This window comes from Nymphalis io, chromosome 6, assembly GCF_905147045.1.
Source record: "Nymphalis io chromosome 6, ilAglIoxx1.1, whole genome shotgun sequence".
NCBI classification, from domain to species: domain Eukaryota; kingdom Metazoa; phylum Arthropoda; class Insecta; order Lepidoptera; family Nymphalidae; genus Nymphalis; species Nymphalis io.
The window spans coordinates 4,455,542-4,478,314 of NC_065893.1; the positions used below are offsets into that span (position 1 = coordinate 4,455,542).

Sequence of the window (22,773 nt, forward strand, 5' to 3'; positions counted from 1 at the left end):
AAATATGTAACTTACTATCTACTAATAAATAAAAGTTTATATCTTCCACAAACTGAGGCTCAAAGCTAATCTTTTACACAAAGCGACAATTTTTTTAGTTTTCCCACTTAATATTTTTTGTGCCAATGCATAATGGATTTAAAGAAAAAAATCATATCAATTTCATATTATAATCTATTTCAGAAATATTATCTGTAGCTTATGGCGTCTGCCGTCTCCAATCCCCAATAGATTTTCATTTGTATGGTATTGTTAACTGATGTTTAATGACGAAATGTCATAATCATATATAGTAATTATTGTGATGTTTTTTGGTTAAAAATTTGGTATAACGAAAATTTTAGTTAAGGAAACTTTCTAATCATAAAATTTTCTAATATAAGAATATCACCATGCCGCGAATTATGATAAAAGGTGGCGTTTGGCGCAACACTGAGGTTTGTTATTTAAAATAATTAAGATAATAAAATTTTTGTAAATGAAAATAATTGAAAACTATAATTATCATTCTATGTCCTATCCAGGATGAAATTCTTAAAGCGGCTGTTATGAAATATGGAAAAAATCAGTGGTCTCGTATTGCTTCGCTGCTTCACCGAAAATCCGCCAAACAGTGTAAAGCTCGTTGGTATGAGTGGTTGGATCCAAGTATTAAGAAGACAGAATGGTCACGAGAGGAGGACGAGAAGTTGCTACACCTCGCCAAGTTGATGCCTACGCAATGGAGAACTATTGCTCCTATTATTGGTCGTACTGCTGCTCAATGCTTAGAGCGCTACGAATATTTACTGTAAGAATTTTAATTCTCAATAATTAAATAAACTAAATCTTATAATAAATAAAATATGTTTAAACTTGCTGTGGACTCAAAAAAGAACTACTTTACAAAAGTTTTTTCATAATTTCAGTGACCAAGCTCAAAAGAAAGAGGAAGGCGAAGATATGGGAGATGACCCTCGTAAACTTAAGCCCGGAGAGATTGATCCTAACCCAGAAACAAAGCCAGCTAGACCTGACCCAAAAGATATGGATGAAGATGGTAGGATATACTTTCATACATCATTTTTTTTATTTACCAACATTAAATTCAAAATGAAATAGTATTACTAAATTGTAATTCATATAAATATGAAATATATTTTTGCACCAACAAAACAGGTCAATAATTAATTACTATTATTACATTAATAATAATTAAGTTTAATATAACTATATTCATTCATTATTATGAAAATTTCTATCATTGTTAAATGAATTATTTTGTAGAATTGGAAATGCTATCTGAAGCAAGAGCTCGTTTAGCCAACACACAAGGTAAGAAGGCAAAAAGGAAGGCTCGTGAAAAGCAGTTGGAGGAAGCACGCCGATTGGCAGCTCTGCAGAAAAGAAGAGAACTCAGTGCTGCTGGCATTTCTGTACCAATTAGGTCATTGTCCTTCTTTTTCTTTATACTTTTTTTTAAATATTATTCTTAAGATAAGCATAATTTCAATTTTTGTTTTTACATCACACACATCAAATGAGTTTATAATGTAAAACAAAATTGGAAAATTAATCTTAATAAATATATGAATTTGGCCATATCCAATCTATAAGACTAGCTGATTGCAGAATTGTTTGTTCAAAGACAGGTGTATTCTCGAAACTTCTCATGGCAAACAGATATAGTGATACTTAGATCAAGAGCAATAGCTTTGTTTCTGAGGCCTAGGACTGCCAACTTTCATAACTCCAGGCTAAGATATTCTTGACAGAATTTATGCATATATTTGTTGCGCAGAAATCAGAAAATAAACAGAGACAATGTAATTTTCAACTTTATAGCCTAGCCACTAAACCCTTTAGACAAAAAACTTACGAAATATAAACTATGCTATTATAGCATAGTTTATATTTCGTAAGTTTAAATAATAGCTATAAATAATAATGTCCACAGAAATTAATATTGAGATTTAAAATACTTTAGGCGTAAGAGGAAACGTGGTGTGGACTATAACTCAGAAATACCTTTTGAGAAAAGGCCAGCTGCTGGATTCTATGATACATCAACTGAAATCGTAGATCCCATGGCACCCGATTTTTCAAGACTTCGTCAACAACATCTTGATGGAGAACTACTTTCAGAAAAGGAAGAGGTAATTTATGATCTGACATACTTAATATACACACTTAAGAATAATATTTTATTTAACTAGTTTATTTCATGTACCTCTGTAATACTAGGATATAGTGATAAATATTTAAGGATAAAATTCATACATATCTTTATGAACTCTTTTTTTCAGAGAGAGCGTCGCAAAGACAAACAGAAACTTAAACAACGCAAAGAAAATGACGTGCCTCAAGCAATGTTACAGGGTGACAATCCTGCACGAAAGCGGAGTAAACTTGTTTTACCTGAACCCCAAGTTTCGGATCAAGTTAGTTCAAACAAAATTTGTACTTTTTTTGGTGCCGGCGCCAGTTAGAATGATGTCATTTAATATACATGTAATCCTGGGACTTTATAATAATAATAATATCCTGGGACTTTATTCACACACGGCCATCTGATCCCAAATTAAGCAGAGCTTGTGCCATGGAAACCAGACAACTGATATATTACATATACTACTTTTCTTTTGTAAATATATACTTATATAGATAATTACACCCAGACTCAGGACAAACAGACATGTTCATGCACACAAATGTCTGTCCTGGGTGGGAATCGAACCCACAACCTTCGGCGTGAAAGGCAGGTACCTACCAACCACGCCAAACGGCTCGTCAAAATCGGGGTCATTGTCAATCGCTACACATTTCATGCCTGAAGCTAATTCTGTTTATCATTGACACTTCTAGGGCAATTCAAGGAATGCTTCACAACTAAACACACCAGGCAAAATGATGTTAATTATATTTGATTTTAATTTATACTTCTATATGTACGAAACAAATAAAAAAATAATTTATTATTCCATATTTATAAATTTTTAGGTGTAATTTACTCGATTGAAATGCCCCTTACATCAAGTCGCTGTTTAATAATTGAATTGAATTCAAAACTCTGTTTTATCTTACAGGAGTTGCAACAAGTGGTGAAGCTGGGTCGCGCTTCGGAGGCAGCTCGGGAGAGCGCGGGCGAGGCGGGCGCGGCCACGGACGCGCTGCTGGCGCACTACGCGCTCGCGCCCGCGCCCGCCACCGCGCTGCGCACGCCGGCCGCGCACTCGCAGCGGGACAGGTGAGCCACACTCGTGGCGTGCCTACGCACTCTACAGAAATGTTTTATTGTTACGGATACTCATTAGCTGATTAAAAAAATAAGATAGGTTCAGGTGGTATTAGGTCAATGTGTGACAATGTAGAGATCAACAGATTGTTCCACAACATACTATCAAACATACTTTTTTAATTAATAAAATTAATTGTACCACGAGGGAGCACCATTCTTTATAGACGTAAATGTTTTAGAAATTAATTGATATTAAACGAACAATGAGGTTTTTAAGCATAATATAATTTAAATATTTTCAGAATCTTAATGGAAGCACAGAATGTGATGGCCCTAACACATGTGGATACGCCTCTGAAAGGCGGGCTTAACACTCCTTTACACGAGTCTGATTTTTCCGGAGCCTTGCCACAGTCACAAGTAGTCGCGACGCCAAACACCGTACTCGCCGCTCCATTCAGGTAAGATATTGCGTTTGATTTATAAGGTAAAATTTTATATTATATTAAGTAGAACACTTTTCGTAAACGTTGAATAATGCTTGAACCAAGTGGATATCGTAAGCCCCTCTATTAACAATATGGCAGAGGGGAACAAACCCACCAGCTAAAATATTTTTAAGGAAAGTCAGCCGACTATAAAACTATGAATGTATCGCGCTAGGCCGTCCCTAACAGGAATAAGGATAAGAAAATGATTATGATAAGAAGTTAATAAATTAAATAATAAAAAACCCATTATTCCATGTTACTAACAACTTTTATGGGAATTGAAGCTTGAAAAAGATACTGTATAAATAATGGAGAGATATGTATGTATTTCTATGTTTTTTTCACTTTAATGTACAGATCAACGCGCAGTGAAGCTTCCACACCAGGCAGCTTTGCCACTCCAGGTCAAGGCCCTCAGCAGCCCGGGCTAGTTGTAAGTTTTATGGTGTACTTAAGCGACTACTAATGTAGTTTTGAAATAAATAAATTAATAAATATTTTTGTTTCTTTCATAGACTCCTGGTTTACGTGACAAGTTGAGTATTAATCCAGAAGACCAGTTAAGCACTGGAGATACTCCACAACAGAATAATCAGGTTCAGAAGCAGGTAATTTTTTTTAACCTATCCTATACGTGTGTATAAGATACTTATACACATATCAATTTAATATTTACTTTGTTGTTTTTTTTCTATAGAAGCCATAATTTGTCATTTCAGCTGAAAGCATCAGTGCGCACCGCGCTGCAGACGCTGCCCGCGCCGCGCAACGACTACGAGATAGTGGTGCCCGAGCACGAGGCCGAGTCGGGCGAGGCGGCCGGAGACGCGCCGCCCGAGGACCAGGCCGACGCCGACGCGCGTGCCGCGCGCGAGGAGCTCGAGCGCCGTGAGTAACACTCCATACGGGCTCGCGCCTATGACTCTTGCATCCGTAACTTTGGACAGAATAACAACCCTTTGCAGTTTCCAAAAACCTAACCTCGTTCGACCGGGTGCTTATGATATTGCTATCTCTTTCCCACTGTCAAATAGTATAGAGATTGTAGACGACACCGTCCGTTCCGTCGAGCGATATACGAAGGTACAAATAGGAGCCGTAGACGTAGCGTACATAACGATAACGCGCAGAGGCGGCGGCGCGCGCGCTGCGCTCGTCGGCGCTGGCGGCGGGCGCGGCGCGGCCGGCCGAGGTCAACGCGGGCGTGGTGCGCGGCGCCGGCCCGCTCACGTCGCTGCAGCGCGCCGAGGAGCTGCTCAAGGCCGAGATGCTGACCATGCTGCACTACGACGCGCTGCACGACCCGCCACCCGGTGAGGAGATCGTCCACTACCTTTTTAAATACTACAACTATCGTATTTCTTATTGAAAAATTTCTTTCCTCGGTGAACAAAATTATTCCATTGTTAATAACTGATAATACAATAAAATACTGGATATAGCTGAGATAAACACTATTATTACTACACAGTAAATATATATAGACTGACATATTGTAAAGTAGCAACAGCCTGTAAATATCCCACTTCTGTGCTTAGGCCTCCTCTCCTTATAAGGAGAAGATTTGGAGTTCAGTAATTATAATTTGAATCTACTCTTCTAGCATACAGAAATAGGCTATTAAGAAATTGTTATCCTTTCCGCTACTCGAAAATGAAAGCAGTATTTAACAATGAATGTGTAAATATAGGTGTGGACAAGAAACGCACAGTTCAACTGCAGGCTTCGCACCTGGCGTATCTGGAGCAACACCCGTATGAGCAGTTCACCGCTGAGGAGCTGGACGAGGCGAAGGAGGAGTTGCGCAAGGAGATGGAGGTGGTGCGTGCCGGCATGGGCCACGGCGACCTCGGCATAGACGCCTACACGCAGGTCTGGGAGGAGTGCCTCGCTCAGGTCAGTATGCACGTTTTTTATCCTAATATTATAAAAGTGAAAGTAAGTTTATTTATTTGTTAGGCTTTAGTTTCTTAACTATTCAACCGTTCATCATGAAATTTTGCATACACGTTGTCAGGGTAGGGCATAACGTGCTAAAACTATTTGTATTTTAAGCCTAAGATATGACGCTTGACCATCACATTTGATAGTGAGTGTAAATGGATTGATAAAATACGTATATAAAAGTACAACACCCTGTTTGCGTTCAAATCAAATATAACGATGAATAAAGATGAGATTCGTGCGAAGAAACGTCAAGGTGGCAGAGGTGCGATAAGTCCGATAATAAAACGGCGAAGGAGGGGTTTCGTTATTTGTCATAAGAATAATCTATGGAATACCTAATTGTTTTGACCTATAAGCAAAGTTACGAAACTTTGCAACAATGCTCATGATTATGGAACGTAGCCGGGGTGAGTGAGCATCTGTACAGATATACATATACCATTTAGGAACAAAATAACTCCTGTTCCTTATGCGGTTAATAGCATTGGTGAAACTGTGTTGTTTTTCGAATTTTATAGAGTCACAACAATTTTAAAGCAGCTCAGTTTGAAATGTGTTACAATTTTTTTCTTTTTTAGGTCCTGTTTCTGCCTGGCCAGAACAGATACACGCGCGCTAACTTAGCGAGCAAAAAAGACCGACTGGAATCTGCAGAAAAGAGATTAGAACAAAACAGAAATCACATGGCCAAGGAAGCTAAGAAATGCTCAAAAATGGAAAAGAAATTACGAGTACTTACAGGTATAACAAACAAATTATATAATGGTTTGCATGGAAAATAATTAATATTACATTAATTTATTTTGCTGATATTTAAGTGTAGTCATTGCGATGTTAACAATGCAAAACACACGACGATTATAAAAATATATATGTTTAAATTTATATTTAAGAAATATTTTTGTACAGATATAGACATAATTTAAACAATTCATTTTTAAAAGGTGGTTATCAAAGCAGAACGGCATCTCTTATAAAGCAATTTCAAGAGTTACAAGATCAAATCGAGCAGGCGAATTTAGAGTTATCAACTTTTAAGTTTTTAGCTGAACACGAGAAGGCCGCCATTCCACGTAGAATAGAGGTTCGTATTTCTTTTAAACATTTGTAGTTTGATGATTAATATAGGTTACAGTTTGCGTCACACAATTTCGTCTGTCTGTTAATTATTAGGACCAGAAACTTTTATTACGTATATTGAATATAATTTTATACATATATTCGACATTCTTCAGATCTAGAACACAGCATATACAAATTTGTCAAGACGTCGCTTCATAAAAAAAATACAATCGCGATCAAAACACAAATAAAACATATATGTCCTTTAAGGTTAACTATAAAAAGTATTTATGCTGTTATGTTATTTAAAGGAGTCAAGTCTTATAAATGCGTTATTTATTAAAGTAATAATCAACTTACATTTTCGTTATAATTAAACTTACATGAAGAAGCATTATCTCTTACGCTCAAATTTATTACTTGTGTTTTTCCGAACGTCTGATTTACAAACGGAAACGTTACATGACGCGAAATGTAAGGTTAGCAATAGTAATTTTAATTACTTACAAGGCTTCAATTACTTTAAAGGTTGTTACTAACTTTTTATTTCTTTAGTCACTGACAGAAGATGTCAACCGTCAAACAGAACGCGAGAAACAGCTACAAAAGCGATACGCTGATATACAAACTGAATTGGAGGAACTGCATAAAGGCAGAAAAACCAAGGAAGTGGAACCAAAACCCATAGAAGCAGAAATTTAATACAAATAATGTTTAAATGTAGTTATATTAGATAATATTTAAGAATGTGGTGTGTATGTAAATGTTTGACTTTTCTCTTAGCGTCAATAAAAAATGTAAAGAGTAAATAAAAAAGAACCTGTTAAAAATACTTTTATTTAATAAGAATAATTTATTGTTCACATTGGCTCATGATTGATAGGTGGGCGAAGTGAGTACATTATTATATCGACAGTAATTTGAATGTCAACAAAAAGCTTATGAAAATTATAATCAAATGATTATCCACATACTCGCATGATTAAGAAGCTACTAAATGTATCCACGTGTGTATACATCAGTCATTAAGAAGGTAGTAATAACATATTTTTTACATCCTTACAATAATAAAATTATTATTTGAATAAAATTGTACACCTAATTAACATGACAAATATCACAGATAGAAGTGACCAATAAATGATCGGACAACGAACTTATTATCAACTACTATTATCTTCAGAATCACTGCTTATTTGCCTTTTCACGTTTTTAAATTTTCTCTTAATAACTGGACTTTCATCATTTATATCACTCAACTTTCGTAAATTTTTAGAAGACTTTTTATTTCTTTTTTTTTCTTCTAGCAACATTTCAGCTAGCTCTAGCTCTGACACTTCATTAATTTGAGTTAGTCCAACATGGGAATCCACGCAAAAACTATCCTGAAATTGATTAAGAGGTTAGTATATACATATTGTAATAAACATTTGATTTTAAGAAAAAGAGTTTTTTTATTTGACCCGCCGATTGGCGTGGTTGGTAGATACTTTCCTTTCACGCCGAAGGTTGTGGGTTCGATTCCCACTCAGGACAGACATTTGTGTGCATGAACATGTCTGTTTGTTCTGAGTGTGGGTGTAATTATCTATATAAGTATGTATTTACAAAAGAAAAGTAGAATATGTAGTATATCAGTTGTCTGGTTTCCATAGTATAAGCTCTGCTTAGTTTGGGATCAGATGACCGTGTGTGAATAATGTCCGAGGATATTATTATTATGTAGTAAATATAAAATTAAAAAATCTTACCATCTCATAAGTGTCATTTTCCTCTATATATTGTGATAATACATCTGCTTTTTTGTACTTGTTCGTTAGTTGTGGTATTTTGAATACTCCTTTTATTGGGCTTCTAAAAATATAAATTATTGAACGTAAACTAAATACTGAAATAGTTATTCATATCGGCATATAATAAATCGGAAACTATACAACTGCATTCAATTGACTATGATGTCAGATGATTACATATTCACAACTAGTTTTCGCCCGCGGCTCCGTCTGCGTGATAAGGGTATATGTGATACATACATGGCTAAACCACTAAACCGATTATGAAACAAGCTTGAACGCGGGCAACGCTGTGGGCGAAAACTAGTTAGTAATAAAAACGTATTTTTTAATCCATACAAGTAAAATATATGCGGCGAGTTCATACACATACGTACTTGACAGATTTTAAATATATAGCCTGTATATCCTCTTCATCATGAGTGATATTTTCGTCACATATAAAATCTATGATGCTACCGACGCTTTCATCTGTAAGTTCATCAGCACTTCCATATTTATCGTCTTCTGATAATTCAGCTTCCAAATCAAGAAATTCGCTTGCTTTCTTCTTCTAAAAACAAGTATAATTTTAAATATAGTGTAAACATTAATAAATCAACTCTCTAGCTTCAAATAATACTCACTGTTCTTTTTTTATTAATAGTGAAGCCATTATCATGGGCACCGCTAGGTTTCAATTTTCTTCGAGGTTTTTCATTGCTAACGAAATCATCATCGCTGTCACTAAAAGTTATTTTTCTTCTGTGTAATATATCTGATGTAGTATTGGTAGAATCTTGTAAAACATCATTTGTAGGGCTGCTTTTAGCATCACGTCGATACTTTTGAAGCTTATCAAGCTTATATTGTAGTTTTTCGGTATCGTTGTTACATTTTTGGCTTTTAACAAATAGCGGATCTTTGTTCTCTTTGTGCAAGTTAAATCTTGGTGATGTGTCGGGTGATAGAAGCATGAAATTAACATGCGTATTGCTATTACCAAACGAATCATTATTAAATTTATTAGACGTTAGTGCTGCGAGAACTTTTTTTTGCAAAGTCAACTTTTGACCGTGATTTTCATTTAATTTTGGTTTTTTATTGAAATATATTGAAGCTAAGTTATCGTCTTCTAATTTTCTTTTAAATGGCTTATTTCCGATTTTATTTATATCTGTGTCGACACAGCGATCCGGAGTGCTATCTTCACCGTCGCTGTCAGAAATAACAACACTTTCATGTTGTGGTAATTGATTAGTCATCACATTATCACATTCTGTTGTGTCCACTCTAATCGTTTTATCTCGCTGAGTACAAATTATCGGTGAAGTAGTTCTATTTTGTACATTTTCATTTCGACCTTCATTATCATCATTCGATTTTGTTATACCAGTCAGATTTTTGTTTTCAGTATTTTGCTTTTTATTAAAGTATGGTGAAGAAAAGATATTGTCTTCAAATTTCCGCTTTAACGGTTTATTTCCGGTTTTATTTATCTCTGTGTCGATACCGTGCCTTTGCATGCTGTCCTCGTCGTCGCTATCAGAAATAACAATACTTGCAGCTAGTGGTAATTGAGTAGTAATTACTTTTTGCTTATCTGATTCTGTTGTATCCATTCTTATTGTTTTATCTCGTTGAGTACAAATTATCGGTGAAGTACTTCTGTATTGTACGTTTTCATTTCGATAATCATTAATATTCGATGTAATTAATCCGGACAGATTTTCGTTTTCGGTTTTATTAATAATATCTACGAGTTCAGTAATTGTTAACAGACTGTTATCACTCGTACTTTTTGTACTTTCGTTGTACATTGACCCTTTTTTATTTTCTGAAACTTTAGCATTATTTAAAGGTGTAGAACTTTGAAATTGATTGAATGTAGCCCTCGTCGTATTTGGCTTACGCATTTGACTGCAAAGAATGGGAGACGTTGATTGGCCATTATTTCTAGTGAAGCCGCCGGATAAGATAGACGGACTCGGTGGACGCATAGCAATTGTGTTTTTTGTTATCTCTTGAGAGTCAACGTCAGGTGGCACTATGATCTTTGTTTTTAACAATCTTTCATTATTTAACTCATGCAATTTATTTTCCGTGCCAGACTTTGGAACTTCGTCATCTGAATCTGCAAATATGTCTTCGATACTGTCCAGTTGAAAATAGTTTAAAGTTTCTTTTGGCTTAGTATTATTTTGATCTTGGTCAATTTTTACAACCATTTCAGGACTACTATCAGCGAATATGTCGTCTATGTCTCCAATATCGAAATTTTTGTTCTCATTGTTTAGTTTTATATCTTTATCGACTTTATCAAAAACTGGTGAATCGTGTTCACACAGTGAATCGAAATCGATTTCTATATCAAAATTGTGACTAGAGTCGCGAACAACGTTGTTTTCAATATCTATTTCTCTGACATCTGAGTCTGTATTAAGATCTTTTCTGACGTCATTATTGTTAATTTGAGTACCGTAATATAGAAAAGAGTCTTCATTTAAATCGTCTATCAAATCGATACAAGGTAAATTAGGTTCTGTATTTATAGGCATTAATAAAGATATATTTTCTTTCTCTCTCATACTTTGCATAATTTTACAATTGCACACATGAAGACAAATATAACAAGTTTTTTTTACATTTGTGTTATCTATACAAAGATCCACCAATAGATTAATAACACGTGTTGGTATATTACCGTCATTGTTTATACCTAAATCGTTAATAAGTTTTGTATAATTTTTTGTAGATTTCGTGGCGGTACTAAAAAGTGTTCGAATATCACCATCTTTCTTAAACGGAGATTTTACCAATGGTAGCTTTTGTTTTTTCTTCGTTTGTTTAGGTTTAGCTTTCACCGGCGATAAGAACACATTCTGTGATTGTAAATCTTGACTGGCAAAATCTAGAAATGTGTAAAAGAAAAATTAATACATTAAAATACGTGCTAATATTATTAATATAAATATTTACAAAATTAGTATTTTCTTAAAATTTATGCTGATGTTATGAAACATTACTTTGCAGAAGATAATCCTTATAATTGACACTATGGACTGGTGAAAAATACAACGCATTTGTTTTGCAAACCAAATTCCAAGGTGTTCGATTATTTTTAAAATTCTTTGCTCAGCGGTAGACTTTTAAAAATAAAATAATCGTATTTTTCATCTTGACCGGTTTTCAAACCTTCTAATGAACAATTGTAGTTCAAAATTGGCCACTTCCGCCGGCCACATCACCTGTATATATGTAAATGTTTTAAAAAAATTATACATACTTGGGATTTGAGTAGCAAGTATATCCGAACTTTTTCCTTCGCTTATTTTCATAACAGCCGTCAATATTTCAGTATCTTCAGAATGTCCAATATTAATGGTGTTTTGCAAATTTCTTTGCGAATGTATCCATGTTGATAATTTTAGAAGAGAACCGCCTTCCACTTCTTTGGTTTCTTGAATTGATTCTATAAGATACGTTCCTTGATGAAAACTAAATTCTTCAGCTATTACAATAAGGTGTAAAATCGTTTGCTTACCTTTGCTCATTGAAAAATAAGCCGCCGGCTGAACAAAAAAATTGCATTCCCGATAGCCTTTTGGATATAATTTATCAAATTCATTTTTCGTTATCCATTCATTTTGATTAGTTGTACTCTTAGAATCCTTTCGAGATAACATACTTCTTAAATTTGTTTGACCCTTTAATCAAAACATCTTAATTGTTACCATTTATATTTAAGAATTCCAAGTAAATGATTTAAAGTTATTTTGATAAAATAATGATAAAAATTACTGGTGGTAGGGCTTTGTGCAAGCTCGTCTGGGTAGGTACCACCCACTCATCAGATATTCTACCGCAAAACGGCAGTACTTGATATTGTTGTGTTCCAGTTTCAAGGGTGAGTGAGCCAGTGTAATTACAGGCACAAGGGACATAAAATCTTAGTTCCCAAGGTTGGTGGCGCATTGGATATGTAAGCGATGGTTGACATTTCTTACAATGCCAATGTCTAAGGGCGTTGGTGACCACTTACCATCAGGAGGCCCATATGCTCGTCCGCCTTACTATTCTATAAAAAAAAATTTAAAGTGTTACTTGTATTATTATAAAATTGTAATTAAATATATAACTGCAGCTACTCGGTCGATAAGTTTACTCAGGATACAAACAATGAACTGTCTTTGCTTGTTTCATATAATAATCCCTGCACGAACCGAACTTCGCTCGAATCTTATATAATTAGTTGTAAAAAAAATGTAACCTTATCTAAATATAAAATTTAGCTGTTAGAGCAGTTTCCGAGAAACACGAATTACATTTATACAAGAACTCATATAAATATATTCAAGAATTGCTCGTTAATCATTATAAGATATGCCTTTTTAGCGCAAATATATTTATTAGCTTAATGTCAAAATTTGGTTTACATTCTATCATCTATTTTAGCTTGGCTTTTATTTTAGCATCAGGCCACAGATTTGTATATATGTATATAGAAAAATGTGTCACTATTTTAAAAGACGCTGCAATTAATTAACAAAATAAATTATCCTTTAAACAAAAGTTTAAACTTAGCTTTACAAGTTGTTTTAGTTATTAATTATAATTTAAAAAAAAAATCGAGATGGCCCAGTGGTAAGAACGCGTGAATCTTAACCGATGAACGTGGTTTCAAACCCGGGCAAGCACCTCTGAATTTTCATATGCTTAATTTCTGTTTATAATTCATCTCGAGCTTTTCGGTGAAGGAAAACATCGTGAGGAAACCTGCATGTGTCTAATTACATCGAAATTCATGTGTATTTCACCAACCCGCATTGGAGCAGCGTGGTGGAATAAGCTCCAAACCTTCTCCTCAAAAAGGGAGAGGAGACCTTAGCCCAGCAGTGGGACATTTACAGGCTGTTACTTATACTTTTATGTTACACCAGTATGTGCTAAAGTCGAATTAACTTATTCAGTTTTTGCAACAGAAGCGGATATGGGACGCCACTTACTTTTTTCGGTTGATCCGAATCTTCTTTATTTTTCGATTTCTCAACCGTTATATACATTTTCTGACACTCCGGCGTCATGTCTCGAGGCAGCATCCGAGGGTTCATTTGGTATAAGCTATTTTCAACTTCTTTAGATGCTAATATTTTTTGGTTTAGTCCGTCTCTTTGGCGCATGCTTTCTTTCAGAGTCTAAAACAAAAGGTTTTTTTATTATATTTATTTTATATACTAATTTTCGCCCGCAACTTCGCCCGCGTATTAGCTGTTAGGTAATCTATGTCCTTGTGTGTGCCCCTGACAAAGTGTATCCACAATTTTATAACTCACACTCGTATTGGTAACAATAGATCGGGTTGAAGAATCATAACAATCGGTCATACATACATACATACATACATACGTACATACGTACATACGTACATACGTACATACGTACGTACGTACGTACATACATACATACATACATACATACATACATACATACATACATACATACATACATACGGGAAAACGGTTTGATTTTAACAAGTACTGATAGTATGGAATGATAATATTTCCTTATCATTCGCTCGTCCTTACTCCATTTATCTAATGCGCATTTGATTTTATAATAACAAGGATTTAATACTTTTAAACGTTATTAATATATACAAATCATTTTTTCTATTATAAAATAATTAGAACCTTAAACCGTCATCACCCATCTGTTTTAAGTTTCTAACTATTTATTATTCTGTATCTGAGACACATTTTCAAACTATAATAATTTATATAATTATAATATAATTTCTCATATTGTTTTTTTTTTTTTTGTTATTCTTTATGAGAAATAAATGTCATTACACCGAAACGTGCACAATGTCAACGTCCTACGCATATTAGCAGCATATGTCCAAGTGAGGATTTATTATTATTATTCCACTCACCCGGAAACAACACGGCGTACCAATACTGAAAAAATAAAATAATATCGTCGTCACAATACCTGGTGTTCCTTGCCCTCGGTGACGAGGATGAACACTTGCCCGCCGCGCTCTCGGCCCGTGCGACCACACCTACGCGGAAAATCGATAAAACTTTAGTGTCATTTATTTCACTTTACTTATAAACGTTGCTTAGCGGTTGTTTAGTTAAACGCTGATTTTGCTCTTTCGCTCATCATTGATGTGACATTCGTAAGAAGAAGACACAGTACTGTTTAACTAATAATAATAATGTCCTCCAGACCGATTTCGGCCACGGCGTCAATCTCAAGAGAGTTTAGCCAACTGTGCAGGAGATATTGTAGCGCACGAGTGTGTGCGCAAACACAGGTGCACTCTCTGTTCCCTAACTCTTAATCCGATGAGACGGCAATCCGATACGACCGGAAAGAGTTCAGGCGCAGGACCAACAGCTTTACGTGCTTTCCGAGGTATAGGAGTGTACATACTTCCAACTGCCCGACTCCGGGCTGCTACTGAGAATTTTCGACAGAAAAACTTAATAACTTTTTAATAGCCTGATTTAGGATTTGAACTCAGGACCTCCGGTTCTACGGTCTTACAAAAAGCCACTAGACCAACGAGGCAGTCAACATTTAAATTTTTATATTTAAAATTTTGGTCAAAAGGCTTATTTGTAAAGCTTTTTTAACTTATATGGAGTTAACATTTAATAATAATAATAATATCCCGGGACATTATTCACACTCGGTCATCTGATCCCAAATTAAGCAAAGCTTGTGCTATGGAAACCTGACAACTGATTTACTACATATACTACTTTTCTTTTGTAAATACATACTTATATAGATAATTACACCCAGACTCAAGACAAACAGACATGTTCATGTACACAAAATGGCTTTCCTGGGTGGGAATCGAACCCACAACTTTCGGCGTGAAAGGCAAGTATCTACCACTCGTCCGGCTCGTCTATATATGAATTAATACGGTTATTATCTTAAGTATATGTTTAAAACATATTTGTCCTTTACACAATATAATTAAAATGACTATCATAGAAGTTATCGCAAAATAAAAACGCATTAAAAAAATATAGTGGTGATAAGAGATACGTTGGCGGAGCGCAAAAAAAAATCATACGTTCCAAAAAAAAACGGGTCTTCTTCAAGAAGTCTATCTCAAAATGTGGAACGAACGCTCGAGAGTCACCGTTCACGTGTAAAAATTGCGGACAGAACTCTAAAAGTCACCATCGGTATACTTAAGGCTTGCTTAAAGTCTCCTCGATGATTAAAAATGTCACGGGACGTGAAATTATTATTTATATATTAATGACGATTTTTCGAATAATTTAACTAACGAGAACGAATAAGTGAAATCATAGAGTTTCTACACTAAAATACATATACACATGTGCGGCCCCGCGCGGCGTACCTCTGCACGAGGCGGGCGGGCGAGCGCGTGGCCACGTCGAAGCACGCGATGAGGTCGACGGCGCCCACGTCCAGCCCCTCCTCGCCCACGCACGTGCACACGAGCGCGTTGCTGGCGCCCGAGCGGAACGCGCGCATCGCGCGCAGCTGCTGCTTCTGCGACACCGCACACTTGTCCTTGCCTTCGGCCCAACGGTTACATGCGTTAAACGGAGTCGCTTCCGATGGCGATCCATTGAAATAAACCTCCCGATGGGAACATGGGTGAGGGGGAGAAGGGTGTTAAGAATAATAAGTATGCGGCGAGTCGGCGAATACGTACGACGATCTGTGTTGTCAGTGACCTGCCCGCCGCAGTGCGAATGAGAACCCACTGACTGACTCACCACTACGTGTCCAAAACTATACGCCCGATTGCTTTGAAATTTTACAAAGTTACTCCTTTCGCGACGTAGACGCTCACTAAGAAAGGGTTTTTGGAAATTTCAACGTTGCGCCGGGAAAGGAGGCTTAGCTCGTTAATTTTGCCAATTTTCTCATTTCATATTGAAATTATTCTATTCTTTGTACTGACTTCTGCACTTTTTCTTTTGTGTGATGACTGACATGTATAAACTGTCTTATTTACGATTGATTGAAAAATTGACAATGGTGATCACTTGAGCTTTAGTTGACAAATTTGCTCGCTTGCAAATTATAAAAAAAAGTTATAATTTCAAGTCCACTCACCGGAAGCACCTTGTCCCACAAACATCTGTGGAACTATCAGAGGTCGGCACTGCAGAAGTAAACAGTGCACGAGATGAACGCTTTCCCTGTACTCACAAAATACTGAAAACAAATTGTCATTACTGCATGCAAAATTGTCGGACATGTTTAGTGTCATACTAATTTAGAGCCTACAGGCAATAATCCATTTAATATGGAACATTTACGTTACTATAAAGATATAAATTGTGAAGAATATTTACTTATTATGTTGTTTTTTTTTTTAGATTGAATAAAATGTGAGTTATGCGATATTGATTATTGCTAGCGACATTTTTTTTTTCTTGGGACATTTTTCACACACGGCCATCTGATCCCAAATTAAGCTTGTACAAAACTTGTGCTATGGGAACCAGACAACTTATATACTACTTTTCTTTTGTAAATACATAATTATATAGAAAATTACACCCAGACTCAGAACATACAGACATGTTCATGCACACAAATGTCTGTCCTGGGTGGGAATCGAACCCACAACCTTCGGCGTGAAAAGGCAAGTATCTACCAACCACGCCAACCGGCTCGTTAAACTTAAAGTTACTTTCATATTTTTGCATGCTGTGTTGGCATCTATTAGGATAATTTTTTTTGTATTAATTGTGTTCATGTATATGTACAGTATGCTTTATTTAAGTAAACTTAATCAGTAAGAGCATTACTAGGTTCCGGCATTTTTCAAATGAACTTTGTAAATCTTTAACTGATACACGTACACATATGTCAGATTAATATTATTAATAAAAAAAACTGAGAAAACGCTCGAGAAACATACGACGAGCGTCGACAATATATATTGGAACAGTAAGGGCAAAATACTACGGATATATAAAACTCGTTATTTTTATTATAATATTATTGATTATATGTCTTTATTAAATAAAAAACATGAGTAAAACCTCATGTTTACATCTGGGATGGCGGGATGTATACCTAGCTAGCTTATTATAAACGGGGGATGACGTTTCATATACCTAATGGTACGGTTCCACAGATGTTCATTAAAAATTAGTCCAATGTCGTCCGAATAAATAATACAACTTATTTCATTTACACATTCAACTGTTAATATTTAATAAAAAACAAAATCATACCTATAGCTTTAGTTTCCTCACCCTTTTGTTTTGCATTATTAAAATGTTCGAGCATAATTTCCTTCAATTTATAAAATTTAGGATGACCGAAAGTTAAATTCTGCGGCATCTGAAATTGAAAGTTCAAATATTATTATAAGCTGTACAATTATCGGCTATTGTCATTATGTATCAATTTCATAAAAAAAAATAACTAAAATATGTCATATGCGAATCGAAACGAAAATAGAAATGAAATATCGCTCGTTTTGATTGGTCGAATCTTTAATTGAAAAAATGACATTTCTAATCTACCAATCAGTGAGCGTTACGCATTAAAGCGGTCATATTTATTTAGTTCAATTGTCAACAACAATAAATGAGTCGTCGATTGATTAGTATACATAAAAATATTGCACATTTATCATAAGATGTCATTCTTTTTTTTGAAAAATTTTTATCCATCTGTAAAATTGATTATTTTTTTTCAGATTGATTAAAATTTGAATTATAATATATTTTTGCATGCTGAGTTTGCATCTAATAGGATACAATTAATTCTTTCATTCTTATTTATTGTGTTCATGTATCGATAAAATCGATCAGAGACGTTGTATGAAATTGGACGATGGACAACATTTTGTGCAGTAGTAAGATCACTAGTGAAATTATAATATCACGGGTTTTACAATAATAATAATAATAATAATATCCTGGGACATTATTGACACACGGCTATCTGATCCCAAACAGAGCTTGTAAGCAGAGCTTGTACTATGGAAGCCAGACAACTGATATATTACATATTGGACATTTCTTTTGTTAATACATACTTATATAGATAATTACACCCAGACTCAGAACAAACAGACATGTTCATGCACACAAATGTCTGTCCTGGATGGGAATCTAACCCACGAGCTTCGTCGTAAAGGCAAGTCCACCAAACCAACGACGCCAACCGGCTCGTCTAATAAGCTTGAATAATTGATAATCTGGCCGTCGTCGCGTTTGGACTCTACTACCACTTACCATCAGGTGGAGTAGAGTCATTTGCCATCCCGGACATATAAAAAAATAATAATAATATATGTAAATTTAAACGGAACTACGTTATAACTTACTTCTGGTATCGTTCCATCGGGTAATATACTTCTGTCTAACAGGAGGGGATCAGCCCCGAGATCATCCCTCAATCTCTCTAGTAAAGCAGTCAGGTTATCGTCAGCCTGTATCCATGACTTCTCAGGGTGTTCGTCGAAATAATTCAAAAATACCCTGGAGCCATGCTTCACTAGCAATTCAAAACCATGAAACAATGCTATCAATAGCGTGAAATCTTTCATAATATAGTTATGTTGTGGATGTCTGGAAATATGAGAACAATTAAAATTTCATGAGCCTTACACATACGGGTTAAATTACAATCGGAAAATATAACACCCAGACCAGAGAAGAACCGTCGACAGAAACTCAACAGTGTTTTATTTCGTTACAATTTCCATAATTGTTTATAGTTTTTAACATATCATATATATATTTTGTTTAGTTATGTTTTTAACTATATAATTATTATCTGTATATAACCCTTCCTACCTACGGGTTCCTTTCACACGCTAGGTTATCACCGATTTTTGAAAACGTAATCCCTAAGATAAGGGGAACGAAAGTTTGTATGAAAATCCTTCATTATGAAGAAGAAAGCTATGACAATTGATTGATTGAGAAATTCTTTATTATAAAGCGGGTAAAGCGCTAGTTATAAAATAAAATATTGCGTTCTAAATACCTGGCACCACGTTCTTTTGTTTGAAACTCTTTGTAGAGCATTACAATCCTTCCCTTGGTTAGATTACCTACATCTTGAGAAAGAATATTTAATTGTTTTAATCTTCTCGCATATTTATCCAGTATCTGAAATATTTATACATTATGTTACATTCCTTATATACTTTTTTTTTAAATACATATCGTAGCAAAAACTAACAAATACAAGCAGTCAAATATATTTAACTAAATGTGGTTAAAATAGATATATAATTAATATATGCAGGATTCAAACTTCAAACCGGAACAAAACAATACAGGTACTGCTGTTTTGCGGTAGAATATCTGATGAGTGGTACCTACCCAGACGAGCTTGCACAAAGCTCTACCACCAGTAAATCATCTATACACTATCAATACTCGGTTAACACTCACCTCGACATATTGGTTTTTCAACTGCGTCAACTCGGAGCCCAGCGGAATCACCACCGTATTGATTTTACGAGAATGACTGTACGACACAACATCAATGCTATTTTCATTTCTCAACTCTAAATGAGCTATATGTAAATTTTTTACAACCTTAAATGAAATGAAAGTATTTATTTAATTGCATACTTCGAGTGCATATAATTGAAATTGCAAAAAAAAAACTTACATTAACGACATCTTCAACTTTGCTGCCGGGTGTCGCAGACAATGCAAGTACTCTATATATTCTGTGACCCATTTCGGTAAGAGTGGAAACGATCTGACAATATGCATAGTTCCCTCTCGCCCGATGTGCTTCATCTACAACGAGACACCTTATTTTGTCTCCCTGACATATACCAGATTTTATATCATTATATATAACTTGTGGTGTCGCAAAGAATACTCGTTTTGATATCCATTGTGTTTTTCTCTTGTTAAAATGCATGTGTCCTGTAAAAATATCTCATTAAATAACAATAAGGTGACGATGTTGAAAACTTTTATACATTGTGTTACTCAATTTTAAATAGAACATTATTAACAGATAGTTCTTAATAATAATAAGTTTTTTTCAATATTAAAAATTTTAAGAAGATACATCATACATTATGATATTCTTAAAAGTATTTATTTATTATACCTGTCATTTCTACTGTGTCGTTACGTGGCATTGCTATTATATTGTAACAAGCTTCAATTTGTTGAGCCACAAGCGGACGTGTTGGAGCCATAAATATAATTTTTCCCGTTGGATACCAACGATAGAAGTTGAACATCACTACAGCTGCAATGAATGTCTTACCCAATCCAGTTGGAAGACTTACCTGATTTAAGAAAGTATTCATAATTTTTTTATATTACTAAAATTACATTAAATTATATAAATAGTAGGTAATTAAATGAAATATTATACATAAAAATATATTAGGTTATTAAATAAAAATGATATTAATATAATAGATAGACGAGTTTAAATAAAGTAATTAAAGAATTTAAGGCCATATCTAAAGAATAACAGATTATAAGTTAACATAAATAAAATAATGTGAAAAAATTACCATGACTGAAGACTTACTAGAGTATTTTTTGAAAGAGCAGCTCTGACAATGTTGTACTGGTAATCTCTTATTGGGTAGTTTGTAGGATAGATCCATGTTTTGCCTGTTAGCTTATCAAACCCTTTGATTTCTTCATCACAACAAAGAGCACTAAAAAAATCAGTTATTTATTATAGTTATTACCTTCTAATATTTGGTTGCATTTGTCTTTGCTTTTGGGCACTGTATGTCTGATTAAATAGAAACCTTGTCCAGTTGCATGTGTATTCAAGTTTTTGACCTATAAAATAGTACCACTAAATCAATGAATTTATAGAAAATAGTAAACTAAAAGACGGCTTTGGCAAATGTAAATTTCCCTAACTGTATTGTTACCTAAGGCACCTTAACCTGCCTTGTCTCAAACACAGGTGAAACTGAGGGCAGAAACTAGTATTATAATAAAAGATTAACTAATTATGAATATGTAGATTCTATTAAGTCTTTAAATAAAGAATTGACTACATTCCGATAAGATTGTTTCAAGTATAGACATTTTATTATTTGTTTCTCCAGTTATTGGAGTTGAAAGAACTTTTTAGTAAGAAATGAACATATCTTAATTTAACATTAAAAAAATTCAATGGTTTCTTAGCATTAGTATTATTAGATTAACACCTATATTTGATATATATTCTTATATATATATATATTATTGTTAGATAATACTATCAGTCTATTACCATTAAATTATATTTAATTATGTATTTATAATGATATTGGCATAAATTATTCATTTTAGGCATGTAAAAGATAACATTACATTTTTGTTACTTAATGGGTATTAATCCTATGTACATGTAGAAAGCTTAATTTTAAAATTGAAATATGGTCCAATCTCAACTTGGTTATATCTTTAACTATACGACCAACTTGTATCATGTCATCTGTGTTGATGTAACTTAAAATTTTCTTTTTTACTAAGATATTTGTTTATTTTACATATATCTGATTTACATGGATATGGACAGCAACATACTACACTTGTAAAAGAAAATTAACGTCCGTATTATTGTTACAAATCATTAATTACCTCACGTTTAGGGCATCTTCAGTGTTACTTTTGTTTCCATTGGTGTCTCTGAACGAAAAGTTTTCAAAATGTGCGAACACTGATGATTCGTCAAAAACTTCATCGTCGTCTAAGTCATCACTGTTTATTTCCATTTTTATTAACTGATTTGTTTTTTTTTCGGCAAATTAATGTGTATTAAAAATATCTAAAAACTTTAACATTTTCCGTGACATTGTATTAAAATATAACTATAAATCGTGCGTCATATTTTTATTTAATAATAAATACACTTTTTATTAGTACACTTCAAAATTTTCTGTCTCAAAAGCCGAAACCATACAAATACAAGTTCAATGATGTATAACAAACCATAAACATATTTTAATGAACTTGAATTGTCACTTTAACATCTGATTTTTAGCTGTCAGTAGGAAAACAGAGTAGGTACATAACCACTGTGGTTTAAGAAGGACAATGGAGTGCAGAAATAACGAGAACGATAATCAATAATAAAATACTAAAAACAACCGAAAATGTAATGAAACATTTGAAATAAGGGTTACGTAAATTGCAAGAAATTAATAATAAAGAGCTTATTTATTTGGATTAATAAATTGAACAGAATAATTTAGAAACACCGCCTTTCTTTTTAATTCCACTTAATCAATCGTTACTTCATTTTTGACCCTCCAAAGTCTATGTGC

General features: G+C 34.3%; 2 protein-coding genes across 4 annotated transcripts; one reads left to right on the forward strand and one right to left on the reverse strand.

Moving 5' to 3' along the window:
- The first annotated feature begins 214 nt into the window (after positions 1-214).
- Positions 215-7,563, forward strand: LOC126769265 (cell division cycle 5-like protein). Its single transcript, XM_050487937.1, has 16 exons — positions 215-437; positions 525-790; positions 909-1,039; positions 1,267-1,426; positions 1,967-2,135; positions 2,286-2,420; positions 3,066-3,226; positions 3,520-3,678; positions 4,066-4,141; positions 4,224-4,316; positions 4,428-4,596; positions 4,839-5,021; positions 5,399-5,604; positions 6,234-6,396; positions 6,600-6,739; positions 7,273-7,563. Exons 1-16 carry the CDS (start codon positions 393-395, stop codon positions 7,417-7,419), a joined length of 2,403 nt encoding a protein of 800 aa, XP_050343894.1. The 5' UTR covers positions 215-392; the 3' UTR covers positions 7,420-7,563.
- On the reverse strand, positions 7,539-22,391 carry LOC126769254 (Fanconi anemia group M protein). Of its 3 annotated transcripts, none has more exons than XM_050487902.1 (18): positions 22,088-22,391; positions 21,033-21,165; positions 20,598-20,781; positions 20,142-20,407; positions 19,919-20,065; positions 19,506-19,630; positions 18,841-19,084; positions 17,738-17,846; positions 16,605-16,706; positions 15,877-16,057; positions 14,481-14,550; positions 13,496-13,684; positions 12,034-12,196; positions 11,776-11,961; positions 9,137-11,400; positions 8,888-9,060; positions 8,469-8,571; positions 7,539-8,102 (listed from the first exon to the last, which is right to left on the reverse strand). In XM_050487902.1, exons 1-18 carry the CDS (start codon positions 22,219-22,221, stop codon positions 7,881-7,883), a joined length of 4,995 nt encoding a protein of 1,664 aa, XP_050343859.1. In that variant the 5' UTR covers positions 22,222-22,391; the 3' UTR covers positions 7,539-7,880. The 3 variants fall into 3 exon arrangements, with proteins under 3 accessions (XP_050343859.1, XP_050343858.1, XP_050343860.1); XM_050487901.1 differs by having other exon boundaries at positions 8,888-9,063; XM_050487903.1 differs by having other exon boundaries at positions 8,888-9,063; positions 22,093-22,176.
- Positions 22,392-22,773: the final 382 nt, after the last annotated feature.